This window comes from Micrasema longulum, unplaced genomic scaffold (genome assembly GCF_059751315.1).
Source record: "Micrasema longulum isolate JH-2025_06_02 unplaced genomic scaffold, ASM5975131v1 h1tg000049l, whole genome shotgun sequence".
Classification (NCBI taxonomy): Eukaryota; Metazoa; Arthropoda; class Insecta; order Trichoptera; family Brachycentridae; genus Micrasema; species Micrasema longulum.
The window spans coordinates 741,373-763,480 of NW_028277256.1; the positions used below are offsets into that span (position 1 = coordinate 741,373).

At 30.7% G+C, this 22,108-nt stretch overlaps 1 protein-coding gene across 1 annotated transcript in view; it reads right to left on the bottom strand.

The window, feature by feature from the left end:
- Window positions 1–21,186, bottom strand: part of LOC148285182 (putative chitinase 10) — a 34,354-nt gene extending 13,168 nt beyond the window's left edge. Inside the window, exons 1-9 of the mRNA XM_088228874.1 lie at window positions 21,140–21,186; window positions 14,409–14,475; window positions 12,609–12,794; window positions 11,206–11,357; window positions 9,331–9,554; window positions 6,321–6,438; window positions 4,468–4,653; window positions 3,495–3,675; window positions 1,425–1,530 (exon numbers count right to left, since the gene is read on the bottom strand). Coding sequence (XP_088085000.1) covers window positions 1,425–1,530; window positions 3,495–3,675; window positions 4,468–4,653; window positions 6,321–6,438; window positions 9,331–9,554; window positions 11,206–11,357; window positions 12,609–12,794; window positions 14,409–14,475; window positions 21,140–21,148 — 1,229 coding nt within the window. The 5' untranslated portion in view covers window positions 21,149–21,186. The remainder of the gene's footprint in view (window positions 1–1,424; window positions 1,531–3,494; window positions 3,676–4,467; window positions 4,654–6,320; window positions 6,439–9,330; window positions 9,555–11,205; window positions 11,358–12,608; window positions 12,795–14,408; window positions 14,476–21,139) is intronic.
- Between the last annotated feature and the right edge of the window lie 922 nt (window positions 21,187–22,108).

Consider the following 22,108-nt stretch of genomic DNA (forward strand, 5'->3'; position numbering starts at 1 on the left):
CAAAGAGTCGGATTCCAAAAAAGATACAAAGGGCCTTACTTATAATCCTGGCATAAAGTTAGCCTAGGCATAGTGGTAGAATAAAATGCATGTAAATGTGTATTTTTTATACAGGTTTACATAATGAAGGTAGAAGGCAAATAGAAAATCTAACAAATACAAAAATATATATATAAATTTAAGCAGAAAATTTTACACAAACGAATATTTAATACTTAATATTATTAGATTAAAAAGGTATAAAAGTTGATCCTTTCTCTTTTGGAATTTTCAGAGTCTTAAATTTCAAATCTCGAGGGTGATTTTTTTAGAAGAATATTCGTGTTTTTAAACCTTTACCTCTTTCGACACTGGGGATACGTTCCACGGAGTACTGTGTAAAACAATAGTGTACTAAAAATAGAAACATTGTGAATTGATTTCCTTGTATATAAATCATTTAGAATAAAATATATGAAACAGTTTACTATTTATTGTACCTCAATTTTATTAAAAATATAACACAACAAAATACTTTAAAAAGTCAAAACAAAGATAGTTTTTTCATTTCTTTTAGTACCGTGTTATATTGAAACTTATCATAAATAATGATTTTTTGTTCTATTAATTGGAAATCAAGTTGAGGTAAAGCGGGATTCGAACTTTGCATCTCTGATCCGCGAATCCGCGACAATATCACTGGACCACCAATAAAATTATTACATTTTACCATAGAATTATAATGGTTCAAAAACCGCGTACGCACATTAAACTAAAGCTTCACTCACTAATGAGTAGTTTTACGTTTTGGCCATTGTACTCTGTAGACGTCGCTTAGTACGCAACTGCCGATTTAGGTTCAAATACGCCGTGTTGTATCATTTTTAAGTGTCAAAATACTGCTGGGATTAAAAGGAAATAGGATGGTATCACATTTCATGTGTAAGTAGCGAATTCACAAATAATATTATTTAAGAATTCGATTATTTTACCGTCTGTCAGATTTGAAGGCGGACATTTTGTTAGTATTGCCAGGGAAGTCGATTTTTTTACCCGAGTTGCTATTAATAAGCCTTAGTAAAATATTAAACTGTATTTAATTTACTTAATTACTAACGTATTATTTAATGTTTTTTTACGTTTACCTTATTCGAGATCCTGATTTTTTAAAAACAGTGAGATGTATGCAAACTTGATTCTACGCGCCTTCTCGTACATTATAAGTCTATGCATGTTACGCTTTATTATTACGGGCAAACTTTCATGTTTTCTTTTCTTCTTTTGGTGCTAGACATGGTTTAATTCTTGAAGCAACTTAACTTAAGTTAGATAAGATTAAGATTTATATAAAAGCAATAAGCGATTTTAGTAAACAAGCTTTCTCAGTAATAGCAGGAGATTCTTGTGTTCATTGTTTGCATTTAGCTAACTGGAAATCACATCACCCTTCGTTTCCATACAAGATGTCCTTTCCAGCGCTGATTAAAGGATACTTTTTCCCATGACAAGTTCCATGGAAGTCATCGAAATCTAATGTCCAGAACATGAGCCCTAGAAAAATATAAATTAGTTAACAATATTTTGAGTTTGTCCAAATCTTTGTAGACAAGAACTGGATTCAGAAACTAAAAAAAATACAATTTTCAGACGTTGCCAATTCGTTGAAATAATTCAATAAGATGAATCTCACCCGCATAAATAAAGGTTTCAGCTCTTTAACTTCACAAACATCAACAGATGGAAGAGTTGAAGGAATATAGATGTTCAAATATGGGCAGAATGGTGAATGTTACACAGTGTATAAAGTGGCCACTTAAACCAGCCAATGACGGGTCATAAGCCCTGTAGATGCCTAGACTTATATATTACCTTCTCTAAAATGTTCTTCATCTCTGTTGTAATATGTAAATAAAAATTAATTTTATAATTTTTTAAAACAAAAACACTTAACAGAATCGACGAACACTTAAGAATGATTTCAAAAACTTTTACTAGTATATATTTTACGTATTCTTTCAACTTATTTTCAAATGTTCCTAAACTTTAGATAACATTTCGTTTTATATAAATTATCTTTACACTGTATAATATTTACCAGTCTGAAGATGCCCATTAAAGGGTGAAAGCGGTAATTGGTCAAACAAATACGTGGAAGTGTAGAAAAAAAACATCGTCAAACATTGATGAAACATATTTGTTTAATGATCTTTTATTAATATTTTATAGTTTCCTATTTATTTTCGTTTCTCAGTCGTAAGTCCAAGAACATAATTAAATTCTGTGACTTCGCCTTTTTACTAAATTGTAGTCTGATTTTTACATTTTCCCGGGTAATATAATTATGTTCAAGTTGACTGAATATTTTTTTCGGACATTGTGTGTTTCTTTTGGAACTTATTGCAAACAATATCATCATTGCAAAAAATATTTGCCCATATGTGTAATGTATATATATGTATTTGTAATCCGTTTAACATTTATTTTGTACTTTATTTACTTTTATTTAACAAATTTACGGACAATTTCCAATTCAAACAAATAATTTAACGAAAAACAATAATAAAAGTGTAACAAATAATAGAAGCAATACAACAACAAAAAAGCAATAGGTTAATTTTACAAATATACCGTCAATTTATTGGGAATATATCTTCAGTCTTCTTTGTACTAATGTAAAAAAATCTCAATTTGCAATCAAAATAATTTAGATCTTGATTTTCATTTACAAATCTAATCATTCTGGGTAGAGGAACATGGTCTTATGATGACCGAGGAACAGAATTTTATTATTTCTGAATCAAATAAACTATTAAGTATCTTAAACTTGCAAATTAAATCTGCATTAAATCGACATTGTGAGAGACTGGACATATATTCAGGAAAAGTTCCGTGTTGGTATAGTTGTAGTGATTTCTTGTGATTCCTATTTTATACACAACTTTTCTTATAAATTTATGCTGAACTGATTTGATGCGATTTATATGAGTAATATATAAAAGAGACCATATTACGAAGGCGTATTAAAAAATGGGACGAACCAATAAGCAGTAAAGTGTTTTTAGAGTTAATATGTTTTCAAAATCGGATGTAGCTCTATCAACAAATCCAAAGAATTTAAGAGATATGTTATTATATAGTCAATCTCAAAGCTTTAATATCACGGCTAAGTTCTTACCATCGCCAAGATGATGATATACGAGTATGTTTAGCTGGGCTCACACGAGAACAGAGCAATAGACAGTAAAATATCGGCAGAAAAAATGCCTTTTTATTTTTTATTTCGTCTTCCAACAATTTCAAAACATCTTGGTATAAAATAAATCATAATTTTCGCGAACTCGCTCGTAACGCACATCGTCGCGTATCCGTTTTCTCAGCGTTCCACATGTGACTACGGCCAAATTGTTGTATTGTCCCATCGCCTCGTCTCGCGCAGTGAGGCTGGAGCGGAGCTAGGATAAAATAATATTATCGTGTTTATTGTATTGTTCTCTCGTGAACCCAGCTTCAGTCACCTCCTAATCCATGCTGGAGAACGTATTCCGCCTTCTTCTGCACAATGTCAGCATTCTCGTATCCCACCCACTGCCGGTTCTTGTAGGCGTAAGGCCCCGCACTCTGGGGGTTCGGCCGCACGGATGTCCATGACTCGGGATTTTCCGGTGAGGGGTTGTTTTCGAAAACGTTACTGCAAATCTAAAATTAACCCTAATTTAGAGATCACACCAAAAAATCAAATAAATCATTAGTTAGATCGAAACAATGAATCAAAAACATTAAGAAAATTGATTATAGAAAAGGCTAGAACACAAAATAATACATAATAATTGTTCATTATCAGGTGAAAAAAGTCATTTATCATATTACGCTAAAAAAATATAGTCGGGAGAAATTTAAAATGCTGTAAAAGAAATTGTTCCAGAGAAGAAAAAATTACTTATTTTTTAAAAACAGAATTCTTGTTTTTGTTAATGCTACGTCGTTGTACAATATTAAATATTTTTTTAACTAATATATGCAGTTTATTTACTAATAATGTGAGAAACATGAAAAGCTAAAGCAATCACACCCTTAAAAAATATGCTAAATTGCTAACAAAATATGTTACTTTTTGTTTTTTGTTCTAAAATATTTATATTGTATATTTTATATATATATATGCAATTATGTATGTATATACACATGTATGTCGTGTATGAATATGTGTGTGTGCATGTATGTATTTGTGATTTTTTTCTTATTGTTTTCTTCTATTATTATTATTCACATGTACTGTAAACCAATGTAACCATAAGAAGAAAAAAACAATAAATGTAAATAAAAAAATATTGTTCCCTTTCTTGAACAGTGAAATTTACCCTTTGTCCAATACAACACTTTAGTTTGGGAAAAATGACGAAATTTTTTTTTTTGAAAAAGGGGTTGACGTAAAATAAATATAAAATAAAATGGGAATAAAAAATATGCATAATGTACACATTAAAATACCTCGTTGTAAGCCAGGAATCCTTTACTCCTTGTGAATTCCCCAGCATCTCCCTGGCCAACGGCGGGTGAACCGAAGGTGACTTTGTCGAGATCAGTCAGAGTAAAACTCCTTCCATATGTAGGAATACTTAGTACCAGCTTACTCTTGTCCGCCCCTGCGGCGATGTAGTAATGCACGGTGTGATTCTGAAAACACACGTTTCTTAAAGTTATTTTATTATCTCATCAACATTTTTAATTAATGCCTCTAATATTATATGTATATGCTACATAAATATAAAACCGGCAGTCCTGGCAATTTCAACAAATCAGGTTATAATAATTACGGCACCAAAAAATTTCTTCAAAAGTAAAGAAACACATTTCGTCACTTTTTGACAAAAACGCAACAATTATTAAGAGGATATGCGGGAAAGAGCGGTTTGATGAACAAGTATTTGAATATAGTTTTTTATCACTCTCTCGTAGATGGCTCCCCGATTATTGCGCGCAAAAGGCAACCGTACGTAGGACTTACTTTGCCTAGCTAAAATCATCAAAATCGGGGTCTTGTATTCCCGATTTTCTAACCCCAAAATGTATTTTTCAAAAGAAAAAAATTCAGAAATAATTTTAAATATCGGCGCAGCTTGCTTTCTTCAAAAATAGTTAGCATTTTTCTATACGAGTACCCCCTGAAGACGACAGATAAACACTAGACGCTTTTCAGGGTTTTTGGATGGTCCTCCTATGAAAGACAATTTTTTTATTTCCATTTTCTAATAGTGAGTTATTTACAACTCGTTGAAAATGGCCACTAAAATTTAAATATTTGGGTAAATTATAAGAACGCTAATATTTCTTTAAGTTTTTTTTAATATTTAACCTAGGCATTTTTATTGATATTTTTATTAAGTTTAGCATTAACTATGGAGTTTTGTTTAAAAAAAAAACGAAAAATATAAATATTATCAAATGTAAATAGCTATTAACGAATCAAATAAACAATCTAAACCCGCTATAATTTTGCCGTGCCGTTTAGATTAATATTATATGTGTGAAATAGGCTATTCTCCGTCGGGTATCACGGTATCAAGCGGCTGGTTTGTCTATTTGGAAATTCTTGTAATAATGAACAAACTTTAGGTTAAAAATATAATGAATATACATAAGTAATATAAGTGTACATATAAAAGAAGAGTTTGAATGTTTTTATTTTCTTTTTTAATATTAATTTCACAGAATGTTTAAATGTTTTTCTTTTCTTTTTTAATATTAAGTTCACAGATTGTTTGAATGTTTTTATTTTCTTCTTTAATATTAAGTTCACAGATTGTTTAAATGTTTTCTTTCCTTTTTTAATATTAAGTTCATAGATTGTTAAAATTTGTTTAAATTTTTATTGTTTAAATGTATACTATGTATTGTTACAAGAAATGTACTTTTTTTTTTATGTACCGTCCCAAATGAGTTTTCTCGTACAACTCCTGGGAATATAATATCATGATATTCATGTCTTATATGTTTTATTAATAAATAAAAAAAATATATAAAAAAAATATTATAAATTTTGACAGTAAGTAATAAATAATGTTAGAATAATTAGTATAGATTTTACTTTTATTTTATTTTATTTTTTATTTTATAGATGTAAATATTGTAATGGACTATGTTAATGATGATTTTTTTAAAAATACAAATAGAGTGTGTAATTTAAATCATTTAAAAAAGAACTCCCTCTCTGAACACGTACATCTTGCTGCATTAGAGAGGTAAAAACGTAAAATAGAAGATTATAAAAATGTTGAAAAAAAGTTTAACTTTATTGATCAAAAAAATAAAAAAATGGACGCTGAAATAACATATTATCTTACGACATTTTCAGCATCGTCTGATGAGCCATCAAGTGCATAGAGAGGAGACGGATGATTAACCGCTAAACTATTGCTTGAATAATAGTCGTATGTTCTCACGGTCATCCAGTCCACGTACCTGGAATGGAATCAACTCAGATAATAGTTCACTAGATAAGCCCTTCATCTCTATTCATTTATTTGTTCTTTTATAATTTATGTATTACTTTTTTTTACATTAAAGATAATGTGGGAAATCCCGTTGCGAGGTAGACATGTTATATAACTTTGAAACATGCCTTATTAAAAATCACAATCTCAAATATATATAAAACATAGTAAAAACACATAAAACTCACAAATAAAACATCTTTCTATCTATTTGCCCTGATCCACTCATCACCCCGTGCGCATCCCGCCTCTATTATCCATTTCTCAATAATAATATTAAATCTTTACTAACAATAAAATATGTATAGAATGTGATAAATACAAGATACAATGTCGTCCTCGTGTTGTAATGGTCAGAGCGTTTGCCTACCATGCAAGATGTCTCGGGTTCAATTACCGGCATGGTTGATATGAAATATTTATTCAAAAGGGTGTTTTCACACTAGAATATTTCATAGTCCCGGACTGGTTCCTGAAGCGTAAGACTGATCAGCCCACATTTATGTAACAAAAATTGTCAAGGTACCCTTTGATTGGTGTACCAATCCAGTGCCCTATACACCGTTGGGTGCGGAAAGGGAATGATGATGATGATATGATAAATACAAAGAATAAAACAAATGTGTGCATGGTTAAATGGCGGACTTATTGCTACTAGCAATTTCTTACTTCTTTTTGTATAAAAAAAACAAACGAAAAGTACGATAATAATAAAAAATAATTTAAAAAGCAAATCAATAATAAGTAAGGAAAACACAATAGCGATTTTACAGTGATAGTATTTACTAATTGTTCTTATGGACAATGGAAGTAGATTATCCACTCCAGAAGAAGTAGATCAATCCTCTTTGACCGAAAGTTGTGTTAATTTTCGATTGCTTTTGCAGCATCAGGGTGGAATGTCTAGTAACTCTAGTATCGGGAACTTCAGCCCTACGGGAAATTGTATACAAAAAAATATTTCTTGGGTGCGGTAAAAATTAGAGCATTAAATTTTCTTGAAAATGTACGAAATAAATAATAAAAAATATTTTAATAAAAACGCACTGTAGTTTTTAATTGTTTTATTTGTTAATAGACCATTAAATTAAGCCAGAAAAAAAAAATATGATATTATCAGTGGTATAATTTTTTAAAGTTTTGTATTTCTGAAATAACTCCGCGTGTGACGTCAGAGGTTCTTCTGTCAGTTCTTCCGATTGGTTCATTTACAGTATGCAAACCGGATATCCTTCACAGCTCTTATATCATTGGTTGGTTCATATGAACCAGTGACGTCGTTCAAAGTAGTTCGTTTTTATTATGTTTGTCGTATATTTTTAGGAAACTTTGCGGTACACATTAATGCTCTAACTTTTACCGCGCGCGAGAATACATTTATTGGATCCAACTAGGGCTAAAGTTCCTCATTCTAAATCCACTGCATTTTGTGTCCCGGCGGATGAAGAATAAACGTATGTCATGTATGTGAAATTCAGGTTATGTGTGTGAAATAGAACCAGAATCCTTGACGATTACTTTCGGCGCAGTGACTTATCTCAGATAAAAATCCCGAGTAAGAAAATCGTGTGGAGATAAGTTCGCCTCGTTGTAAAGTGGTTGGCGCGTTCGCCTACCATTGTTCTTTTTGCACCACAAGTAGCCAAGAGGGCCAATTAACGTGGTGAATTACAGCACAGAACACCCAGACTTAAAAAACCACGGAGGTCGCCAAGTCGTGTGTTGAAGTCCTGGGTTTGATTCCTGACAGAGTGGACGTACTATGTTGATTTTAAATGTTGTTTTAACTGCAATATATCACTGAAATGCAAAACTTGTCACCTTATCGTCATGTAGCAGATGATCGAAATGCGCTGCATTTGGTTAACCGATGGAATGCCTTATGCACCACTGGGTGCGGAAAGGAAATGATGAAATATAGTATTTACACCGTCATCATAAATGGGTTTCATACACCATTGTTTAAAGAATTAGCAACAATGGTAATTGGACGCATCAAAGTATATAACCAGAATCAATGATAAATTTTCCTATTCCAAAGTATAAATAACGATTCTTCCGGGGTACCAAAGCCCCTGTCCATGACGTGCAAGACTACCAATTACAGGTTGGCAAATCAAATTAATAAAACAAACCTATGCCCATCAGGTGCGGATAAGGGTTTGGTGATGATCCATCCTGATGATGAATCCTCTCCCCGACCATTCGTTTCAACATAACGGACCTAAACTATACAACCTGATACCGTGTGTTTGGAAATTTGATAAACCATCAGTGTTGAAAAAAAGAATAACAATTTGGTTGACAGACATTGGAAGTAAGTAATCTGAGAATTTATTAAGGATAGTAATCTAAATATTATGCTATCCTATTAAATCATTTATAAATTTATTGTATTTTTGTATGTGCTTATATATTATGTATGTGTGTGTGTTTATATATATGTATATATATGTGTGTATATGGATGTATGTGTATGAATGTAGTATGTAAGTATATATATTTCATTTTATTTTTACATTTAACGTAAACTATTTTTTTTAATTCTCTTTAGGGCTATAACTGTTTTTCTATTTCTTCAATATTATTTTTATTTAAAGGAAACATATATGAAAACTACATTTGCCGCAACAAATCGGTTTCTTAGAACAGGCATTTGCCTATATAGGAACCGATTGCAACTTTAGGCATACTAATATTTCTGGCTTGCCGACCCTTCATATACTTAGCCTACTCCTAGTACAAGCAGAATTTGCCGGAGTGTTTTTGTGCCGTTTTTGTAAAAATGTATGTATAAACTAATAAATAAATAAATAATAAACATAACGTATTCAAACTGAACGACTGATAATGTACTTACTTCATAAGTCCAGGAACATCGAATCCATTAGCAATGAGTTCTTCCTGCTTCGGGACTATGGTGGACAGCAGGAGAGGGGACGTCCCACCCTCTGAGCTGATGGCTGCCCTCAGCTCCTTCATAAACTCCACGAAGTTGGCTTTATCCTGCGGTTTGCTTCCATCGCCAGAGGCTGGTGTCCGCCAGTTGATGTCGAGGCCATCGAAATTGTAATCTCGCAAGTACTGCGAGAGTAATATAATAAAAAAGGTGATTTGGTTTTATTCACAAAAAATAATGGTTTTCTGTATGAACATAAAAATACAATAGCATAAATAAGCGACGGAAAATCCCGATTGGTGTGCATGGGTGTATCATGTAATAAATGCAAATAAACCCATGTAAAAAATAATTATAATAACAGAAAAAATAATACCTTTATCGTATAAAAATACTTACAAATAGTTTTAAAAATACTTTTTGCATTTTTTTTTCATCAAACGAAATACGATTTCAAAAAGAAAAGCAAATCAAGATATAAATATTTGCCAAAATAAATGTTCTTATTGTTTTGTTTTTTGCACTCCAACAGGTCAGATGTGCCAATAACAAATGCAAATGGTAAATTAGGCTCGAGAAAAAAACGTTGAATTTTTGTGTTTTCTCCGGGAATCCTTTCGTGCGTGAGACACCACGGATACCGCCATTTTTATTATGTAGTAATACGTCATTTAAAGTGATACGTTGTATTCTGTTTATATTTTCGTATACCCAATAAATAAATTTATTATTGTATAATGTAAATAAAACGTCACGTGTAATCGTAAAAAGGTTCTCAAAATTTCGTAAATTAACTCAAACTGGTGTCTATATAAACGCAAAATGCCACAAACGAAACACTTAATTAAATTTTAATAAAAATTTATTTTTCATGTACGAAGCAATAATAAAAAAAAATACCCTTATATAATAATAAAATAGATGATATTTATTATCATAGACATTTTTAGTACAACAACAATTCATTTAAAAACATTCTTTTATACATTGTTAAAAACGAATAAAATTTGATACACAATGTTATTTCTGTTTCGTGCGATGTTTTCTCTGTTTTTGGTGTGTATACCTTCTTATACCCTTATTGTGATTTTTTTATTAGTGTTTAATATTTTTTTTATAATTCACTTTTTTTTTTAATAATTTCGTTTTTTTTCACTTTACAGTTTTTTTATTATTAATATTACATCATTTTGTACATAACTAATAACGTTTTTCTTATCTTTGCATTGCAGCATGCTTTTTTGGATCAGCATAAATATTTATAATTGAGTTTTTTTAATCTTATTAAAATACCTGTGCTATTTTTTACTATAAAAACGCCTTTTGGGCGTATTGTGAAATTCAATAAATAAAATGATGAAGTATGATGATATTAAATTTGAAACCTTAAACCCAATACTTGCCCCAACATTGGTAGTTTTTAGTGGTATTTTTCAAACGGAAACCTACACGGCACAGAAAAATTATCTAGGGTGGGTTGATTTCTATTGTATTTTTTTATGTTTATTTAGTGGCAGGGAAACGCACTAACCATTTATTACACCATGTGCCGAATAATCTTCGCTCGATTTCCCTTCGCAGGATGTTTACTTGAGAGTAGCCACTAAAAAATGGTAAAATAAATAAGATAAAATCCCCCTAATTTTACCCTGCACGTCGCGTTGCAACGCGTTGTACTGATTTCGACGATCAGTGGGCTGTAAACCTGTGTAACCCAATAAGTGGTCATGATAGTTATAAATGAGTTATTGAATAGTTGGTAATGAGGTGGATAGGCGATTGATAAGACACGACTTAATATTATTATCACAATAATGTATGTTCTGGATAACCTACCTTGATTGCATTTTGAATAAACGTTTTCCTATTGCCCTCATCAGAAGTAATATGTGAAAACACTGCAGAACCTTGATTTGTTCCTCCAAGAGATAATAGTGTTTTTAATTTGGGATTTGCGGTCTTTAGACTAGTAAAGGACGTATATCCATCTAGATAAATAAAATTATTATTAATCATCATGACCTCACTATATCTAAGTAAATATGTAATCTCACCTACGAATTTTAGATGGCATTTTTAAACACATAATTTCTTTAATAACAGCTAATAGTACCCTTTAAAAATATTGTAGGTTATATTTTTGTTAATCTGAAATGGATATATAAAACAGGAAATACATAAAACTAATATAAATGAGCCCCTTATTTTGAAAGTGCTGTAAGTCAATTCAAACATTTTTTTTTTTTTTTTTTAATGTAAAAAGAAATATTTGCGTTCTTATAATTTACCCAAATATTTAATTTTGAGGGCCATTCTCAACGAGTTGTAAATAACTCACTATTAGAAAATGGAATCAAGTTGGGGTAGAGTGGGATTCGAACCACGGACCTTTGGTCTGTGAGTCCGAGACACTAGCCACGGGACCACAACCCGACTTTGGATTTCAATGTGCAATATACACGAAAACTGAACTGAAAGCTGAATTTAGATTGTCTTACTGAACTTAGACACTAAACCTGTGTGGCTTCCAAAGTAAATAAATCGACTTTTTTATGGTTTTCCCTTTTTTTCCACGCCGACAGCGTCCAAACTACTACGTGACGTTTAATCTCTAAAGCCTTTGATTGTAAATTACAATATACCATTACAAAATCAGTGAAAAATAGGTATTATGTAAGTAATCTTTATCGCGTAAAATTTAATATTTATGAAATACGTAAATAACTGTAATTTAATTAAATCAAATCAGGATAATCGAACAACGGATAATATCCCAATACTAGGAATGTTTATTAAAATCTGGTTATAGTTCCGTGGGAAATGTCGCAGACTTATGGATCATAGGTCCAAGGTGCGAACCCCACTCTACCACAACTTGATTTCCATTTTCTAATATTGGGTAATTTACAGCTCGTTGAAAATGGCTCAATTTTTTTTTGTATCTGGGTAAATAAAAAGAACGCTATTATATCTTTCTTTTAAAAAAATAAATGCAAATAGAGACCTTTAAATTCACAAAACGTTATTTCATTTATATTTATAATTATGTTTTTATTGAGATTTTATGTACATTAATATTAATTCAACATTTATAATAAATTACGTAAAAAACGTAAATATATATTTTTAAAATTAAAAATAGAGGCATATGGTGTTCCTTCTACCACAATACATTTGCACCATTAATCATTTTAGTTATTATTTTTTTTCAAAATAACAATAATGGGGAAATAACTTACGCAAATCAATATCTTGGTAGGAATCAAATGGTACAATCTGACCCTCCAAAGTGGGGCTCCCATAGGCGTAGATCAGGTGCGTACACAGGTGAGGATCTACATCCTGGACTTGGTATTTGCCCGCGCCAGGTCTGTATGTTGCCCAGTTAGTATAGTAACACAACACGCGGGGTTGTGATGCTGCTTCTAAATTAAAAATCTCATATTTAATCCATTATGTAATGAGTTGTTCACTTATGCCTATTGTTCAGTTCATTAGTCAGACAAGTTTATAAAGTTTTACGCTGAAATTTCCGCTCTATCTGATTACCTAATATAAAATAGAACTATTCAAGTTTGTTAGTAAAATTAATTGGTAGAATTTAATTGAAATTTATTATGGAAATAAAAGGCGAGTGATACTTAAATCCTTCTTCTTCTTATGGATCTGTTTGTGCTTTCCTCTCGGGACGCCAACTGCCAGCTATCGCGTCACCTCTTCAGGAGTCTGCCTAGGAGTCTTCTTCCTTCGGGGTTCTCTTGAAGTGCGATACGTGGGAGTCTGTACTCCGCCATTCTGTTGACATGTTCATTTTAGTACCGCCTTCGTGACAACGACATTCCTCATCTTACAAAATCTTCCGTACAGCACGTGTTCCGAATGTCAATGTTTGCATGCGGTCCCGCTGCGTGTTTCTGGTTATGGATCGCATCTCAGAACTTCTCTGCAAAGATTTTGTCTTAGAAGTGTCTGTCCTTGCCTTTATTTCGTAGGTGGCTATCTGTTTAACACATATTTTGTTCTGTCTAGTCTCATGTGAATATTCCTCCACACCGTATTTCTGAGGCACCGGATATTGCTGCAGCCTTGTTGATTTGCTTCAGAGTTTCATTGCACAAATCACCTTTACTACTGATTTCGACTCCAAGATACTTGAATTCCATCACTTGCTCTGTAATTTGATTATTCACAGCTAGTTTACTTCTCTCCGGGTTTTTTGACATTGTGAGGCTTTTGGTTATATTAGTAAATATTTTTTTTAATCAAATCAATTATCTCTAAATCCAATTGGTTAAATTAATTTAAGTATCACTCGTCTTTTATTTTTAGAATAAGGAACACCTTTTTTTAGAAACAGAAAATGTCCATTTTATTTCCATGTTGATTCTGTTCGATTTTATGGTTCTCTGTTCATAATACAATTTTATGGTTTCATATAATTATTATTATTATTTTGGATGACGTTTATAGCCGCCTCTTCGAAATATAAAACCTCAAGGGCGCTTTACAAAGTGATTCTATAATTATTTTTATTATTTCTTAACCTTCCGTGCGTGAGTCAAGCGTCTTGACCACCATACCATGGAGACCGCCTGAAGATAGCATCTTGCTATTTATATGTATAGCATGAAATATATGTGTTTGTTTTATATGTAAATGCATGTAGATGTGCGTATGCACGTGTGTATATGTATATGTATGCGTTCATGTATGTGTGCATGGATGGCTCGGAGTGTGCATTTGGTATTTTCATTTGTTACCTCCATGGAAAATCAATATTTTTTCGCTTAGGTTTTTTATTTATTATTTTTTTGTCACATTTGATGTTTATATCATTTATATAATTATTAAAAACTTAATTGGACTTTTTACGTTTGAAAATCTTTGTTTTTAATACTTTTTATGTATGACTGTATGTTTTCTGAATAAAAAAAAAAATTATACATTTCAATATGAAAATTGATTTGATTAAGTATTAAATGCATATATTTTTTTGTTTAAAAGACGTAGGACGCAGTTATTTATTAAAGTATTATTACCTGAAAAGACAGCTACAGCAAACAGTGGCTGGACTGCAATGGCGAATAGCCATCTCATTAAGATTCCCTGAAAGTAATCAAATTTAACAAATATTTTATTTGTTCATATTAATTTCATATAAGGGATCCTGGAAACAGGTAGGAGTTCCCCACACATCGAATAGCTCACAAATTCGGACACTGCTTGTATCAGCGAAACAAAACGTGATAATGAGGAACTTCAGCCCTACGGTAAATTGGATACAAAAACTGTTTACTACTTTGAACGACGTCTCTTGTTCCTATGAATCAACCAATGATAAGAAAGTTGTGGAAGATTTCCGGTTTACCTGCTTACATCATAGCGCTGATAATACGAAACATAATTTTATTTTGCTTTTTATTTTTGTCTTAATTCAATAAGTCTGTTAACAAATAAATCGGGTTATGGTCCTGTAGCTAGTGTCTCGGAATCACGGATCAAAGTTCTGTGGTTCGAATCCCACTCTACCCCAAGTCGATTCCATTTTCTAATAGTGAGTTATTTACAACTCGCTGAAAATGGCCCTCAAAATTAAATATTTGGGTAAATCATAAGAACGCATCTCCATCGAGCCGAAAACACTCGTCCAAGATTCTGGTTCTTACTATTTGAAACATAATAAAACTCTAACTATCCGGATTAATTAATGCCAGATTTAATTGCTTTTAAAATGATACAGCGAATTGGAACCACATTCAAAACTTACTTAAACTTGTCCAGCAAAGTTAATTGCACAATTAAATAAAAATTAAAAACGTTATATTTGTATCCTGATTACGGTCTGAATATTTGGCAATCCCGATGACTGGAGTTCGGATCAACGGAATTCTACTGTACTATAGTGAATATTCAAAATTACTAAATGATTGAAAAGGTTATCCGTTTGAATAACCTTTTGTACATTTCAATTATTTTAATAATTTTCCTGTATAATTATTTTGATTCATGACTGACGTGTAAGTGTGTTTATACTTTTATGTCATTCAAGATCAAAATACTAAATTATACTTAATAAACATTCACATTTATGGGACCAGAGGTCGAATAGACAAACATAAAAAATCAAGGATCTTGGAAATAAAGAAATTATATCATTAAGTAGGATTTCTTGAATTTTTAAATTGTAGTAAGAACATTTATAACGTAGTGTAATCATTTCAGAAAGAGTGCTTTCCTAGTAATGTTAACAAGGAACTGATCATATCTGTTTTTAAAAATTAAAACAAAAACAAAATGAGTAATGAGTAAAATGAGTATACGAATAAGTTTATATCTCGTTTGTCTGTGCTCTTTATGAATTTGTCAACTATTATAATACATTAAAATGTAATTGCCTAGCTTGGAACGGGGTATGTACCCTTGTTAGCTGGGCAAAGTGAACGTGGAATTGTATTTTGATAAAGAGTGTAAATAAATAAATAAATAAATTGGGACTGACAACATTATTACTAGTTTGCAAAACAAATCATTTTTATGTTAGGAAAGTTTGTCATTGGACTAAAATTGGGATTTAGATTTTTATTTATTATTAAAAAGAAATAATACTTTATTCCATTTTATGACAGGGATGTTTACATATTCCCTTCTATGAAGTTCTATCAAGAAATATCTACAAAAAAAACATCAATATTATTGGTGAAATAGTTTGTTTTTTTCTAAGGTATATTTAAAATTAATAATTTAGTAGTTTAAACTAGACAAAGGCATTAACAAATTACAACAGAGATGAAGAACATTTCAGATAAGGTAATATAGAAGTCTAGGCATCTACAGGGCTTATGACCGGTCATTGGCTGGTTTAAGTGGCCACTTTACACACTGTGTAACATTCACTATTTTGCCCATATTTAAACATCTATATCCCTTCAATTCTTTCATCTGTTGATGTTTGTGAAGTAAACGAGCTGAAACCTTTATTTATGCGGGTGAGATTTGTGTAATTCAATTATTTCACCTACATACTACGCAACGCCTGAAAATGTTATTTTTTCAATTTTTATACATCTTCATGGACCAGGTGGATTTTTCAACAATATTTGGACAAACTCAAAATATTGTTGACAGACAAAGGCAGTTTACGAGCCCTATAAAATGTCTAAACCCGATATTTCGTTCTTTACAAGTCTTGTCTCTGACTGAGGAATATAAAATAAAATAAGACTAAAAATAAACTGTAGAATTCGGTTACTCATACACGTTACGTCGTGCGCAGGAATAAAACCTGAAAAACAGGTACCCAAATGACAAAATACCCTATGATATTACGAACTTTACCTCGGCGGCAGTATAAAATACATTGCATTACGCACTAAACGAAAAAAACTAAAAGAGAATGCATAAAATAAAGAGTTTATCTTTATATATTTAATTCTTATGTGCGTGTGATGTCAGTGAACTGATGGCTCAACCGATTTACGAGCGGTTTTCAGCGAAATGTAGATTTTTTCAATCGAATCTGTTAAAAAGTCTTTTTTTCATCCACCTACCAGGGATGCATTCGACGAGAATACATATACAAAACAATGGAAGGATGTTGTTTTTTTGTGTTTAAAAAAAATTGTTTTTGAATGTTTACAAACAAAATTAACTTTTTATGGATCTAATCAGATTCATAGTGGTGTAAGCTATTGATTAATCACATTATCGGTATCAAAATAAAAGCAATTAATAATTGTTAGGCACTAAGAAATTGCAAATAAAATAAAAATACATATACTTATATACAGTTATAAAAATAAAGTAAATAGAAACAAGATAAATTTAAATTTTAAGTATTCTTCTTAGAAAAGTATTTCTTATTAGAAAAGAAAAAAGTTTTAAAAAAATAATGTAAAAGGTACAAAAATATAATAATGAACATACAAGTACATACATAATTACTGACATCGTAAAACTAAACGGGTGTACTGTCTAAAAGGAATCTTCTATATTTCATATAGGAGAGATGAAAAATGTTTGCAATACCGGAGAGAACAGTATTATAATAATGACATGATCTAAAGAAAAAGTCGTTTTTCCTTGAGTTAGTCCTATCCTATACTATGATCGATATTCGCTGCATTTACTATACCTTTGCCGCGCCCTATGCACCATTTGGTGCGGACGTACGAAGATAATGATATTTTTCTGTACATACTCGTACGTATATGTGTATAAAATGTTTTAAAAATTCAACCGGCCTTGACATTTATTGAGCCTGCCCAGATTATAAAATCTGGCTACGGCTCTGGGTCCGTAGTCAAATGGAAAGTTAAAATTTATCTTGAATTTTATCTACAAAGTAAAATTTTGTTTTCTGTGTGAAAAATAGAACATGTTTACATTTTTTTTCTATTAAAAATTACCGACGAAGATACTTTGAATTTATATACAAATAAACATATTTTTGTACATAAATATCGATGTTAGTTAACACCATCTTGGCATGTACCGATGAAGATCTTCTTTTTCTTGAAGAAGAAGATACCGATAAGATAGCGTTCGTAATCACGGTGCTGGCGCTGGTAAGCTTTGGTAAGATTTAAAATGTTTAGTGTTATTTTATTTTTAAGCCCTGACAAAGAAACAGTCGGGTTCTGAAACCAGTCGGCGTATTAAATTCATTTTAGTGATTTAAATGAGTGTAGTCTGCCAAATATAAGGAAAAATCTGTCTATTCTGAGAAGAACGGAAACCTGTCTGACGAATCTCTAATGTTTTACATTGTGTACAATGGTATAAGCACTTTTATTTTAATATTGATATATATATATATATATATATATATTGTATACCCATATACAGGTCATGCTTTTGTGGTTTTTTGTGTTTAGACGATAGTGTATTGTTTTGTAACATTTATTATAAAAATCAAAAAAATATATATTTGCATTTCATTTAAAGGGATTCAAATGTAAACATGTTCAATTATTTGACATTACATTATTTTATGTTGGACGTGAGAACGTAATAACCTAATTTTGAAAACGTTATTGTGTTAAAAAAAACGTTTTATTTACAGTATTATCAAAACGATAATATCTTTAACATCAGCCTGCCAATGTTAATTAATACCAACAAGAGGAGCAATGCCTTTACTCAGCCGTATCTCTTTGGATATCGACATCTCCGTGTTACTGAAATAAAGTTCACAGAGAATAGCTTCCTTACCAGTTTTCATATTCTTTTTTTAAAAGAAATAACCCGCAAAGACTCTATTTAGAGGCTTGTCAGCAGTTGGGATAGAGGAGATATGGAAGGAGGTACTGAAAAATACACCACAACACCCAGACCATTTTTTTTTTTAAACTTGTGTTTTTGTCTTGGAAATGGCGGGAATCAAACCCGCGACGCCAGTTTCACGGTTGGCCGTCTTACCAACTGCGCCACGGTGCCTGTCATTCATTCATTCACATTTAAATTGTATTGTCAATTTTTCTCATGCTATTTAAGCCATGAAATATATGTTTTGTAATGTACATAAACGTATCAAATAAATAAAATGAATGGAAATTTAAATAAATGAATTAGTTATTTTCAGGGATGTACTTTGTTTAGATTTATATTACTGCAAATAGTTTAATAGTACAGATATTTTAATAAGTTTCGTTAATTCCATTATTTTTTTGTTATGAACATTCCTCCTTTACGTAAGAAGCGATTCTCATTTACAGCAAACATTTAAAAATAAATTTTGATAACACAATTGATAAACAAAAAACAGTAAATGAATCTTAAGTGTGCACATAAGTATTTTCTCAATTTTTTATTAATCTCTGTACCTACCTTTCATAAAAAAAAAAAAACAAAAAATATCATGTAACCCGCAGAATTTTAGTTCATATCATATATAACATCTTCGATGGACGTTTAAAATTACACAATAAAATAGCCAAGGCCTTAACTTTGCGAGAACAACAATATAATTATGTATGTTAATTTATTTATTTTTTAATTGAAAAAAAGGCCTTTAATTTTATTTTATTTTATTTTATTTGGGAAATCAACAGTTCTACATACATATTTTTAGTAAACAAACAGATATAGTGTATAAACTCAGAACTAATAACAGATTTCCACATAGTATACAAAGTTAGTAAAGAAAATATATTACATATCAAATAAATACATACAATTTATACATATAAAAATGTTATTTTAAAATATCATTTTTAATTCCTATAATACAAATTTTAAACGAATTTTAAACGTCAGTAATTGACAGTATTTGTTTATAAATTTGTAAAAACCTTATGACTTTTGAATTATATATCGACCGGTTTCGAGGTTACTTCCTCATCATCAGGATTAGCCTTGTTCCTGTGTTTAATGTCATACCACAAACTGAAAAATGTTTTTCATATTAAAAATATAAATTAATTGTGTTTGACATTTTAACGATAGACTGTAATGTTAAATTATTCCAAAATCAATATGTCACTATTATTTTGCTTTATTTTACGGACTTGTCTATAGTAGATTTAATTTTACGAGATTTTTACCTGAGAATACCCATCAAGTCGAATTATGGTTCAATTTCACAGTTTTCATACACAGAACTGTATTATTTATTTTCCCGGACACAGTACACCTTATTCTACTTGATTTTACTAAGTATCTAACATTTTCAACTTTTAATACATAAGTTAAAAATATATACCTACATTTGTAACATAAAAAGATATGAATATAAGGCAAACTGGAGCACAAAAATATTTACATATAATATGTGTAGTTATATACCTACACAATACTTTTATAAATTTAAAAAAAAAACTGTATCTTTTTAATTCCTACTAATTTAGTACCTATACATATTTTTAAAGATTACAAAAAGTAACATTCATATTATTTATTTTATTCATTATGGTTTCCAAACAATAAACAATACATATAAGATATTGGTATAATAATAGTTTAAGATATTAATTTTAGATATTGTTTGTCAATTATAGGTGAACACATGTACACATAAGTTTAATACAACAAGCTTAATACAATAGTATATTCTTTGTTTATAAGTTATTAATCTGGAATTCTGGAATCAGGAATTCTATACATAGTTCTGCATGAAATAACAGATGGACAGCGTCTACCAGGAAGACCCTCAAAACCAACAACTTCACTACGAGGCGAACTTATCGTTACTCGATTTCCTCATTCAGGTTTTTTACCTGAGAGTAGCCACCGAGCTGAAAGCATTCGTCCAGGATTCTGGTTCTATTTCACACACAGAACTGTATTCTCAATCCGCCCGGATTTAACGATTATTTTACTACGCTTAATAATTATATTATATTACTTTTTTTTGTGCAATGAATACATTCACAAACATATTGACACACTGCCTTTTAAACGGGAAAAACATTTATGATTAAAAAAAACAATATTTTAACGTGACATTAAGGCATATGTGTTAAAAAATTTGTACATTATGTATATATGTGATATTATTATTAGAGCACACATAAGAAAATTTTTATATATGCACTATTTCAAGATTGAAAATAAAAGTAAAAAAATACCAATCCTCAGGCTCGCATTTCATATTGTTTTTTATTAACTTCAATCTTTTTGCTAATTTTTAATAAATTAAATAATCCATGCCACTTAATAATTACGGAAAAATAAGTTACGAATTGGATAAAAATCATCTAACTGAATTACGATGTATTAGTATTTTAAAAGAAGTAATTTTTAAAATAAAATGTATTGAAAATATGTCTCTCACCCGCTGCATCACAAGCAACTGTAATCACAGAGTATTCACTTGAATGTGTTAAAACGATTCACGTACAGAAAACTCGTTCTGAGCGTTTTCCATCCGATTAGCATAGGTTATTTCAAGAACTGTTTTGCTCATCTCGCTCTTATCTATTTTATTGAGAATACGACTGTATCTCTTTAATGCAATACAAAAAATAAATACATGCTAGCAGGCAACAGTGCATGCTATGGAATTCGGCTCACAATTTTTTTTTCGGAGCAATCTAAATGTAATAAAGAAGAATCTGTCACTCAGAATAATGCTGCTAAAATCACACATAATCGGGAAATATCACATTTATAAAAACATTTTTTAAGCTATAAAGGTCAATGAAATACTGTCTGGTAATTTTTAATTTTTTTTTTAAGTCCCCCATCACTGTCAAAAACCCAAATAACCTACTGAATCTGTTTTACGCAAACATTGGCCACAGATTAGCCTCTCTATTTTCCTTGTTATGAGTTATTTCGATACCGATACCAACATTTACAAAAACCTACTTCAGAGATATTTATGTTTTTTTTCACAAGATAGGCATATATCTATAATGTATTTCATGATTACTTTCAATGTTCCAAGTGTTATTAGATGACAATCTATCTAGCTTTAACAAACCCTAGCTTTAACTAACCCTTTTTAAACTTTTTTGCATTCTTAACGCCAAACTGTAAAAAAAGTATTTGTTGCCCTCTAGAACTCAGGTAGGTATCGATATTTTCGTGTTCTCTCTTATACATACGTATTGCTGTATTTGCGTCACATTCATTCTTCGCATAGCAAAGATAAATATTTTTTGTATTATAATCCTGCATATTTTTAGAAAATTTACTTTCCAAATCCGGTATAAAAATGTTCATTGGAATATCACAAGAAATATAACATCGTTAAAAAAACAAGAGAGATATATAAAGTCTTGTGTCGTATGTAGACTAG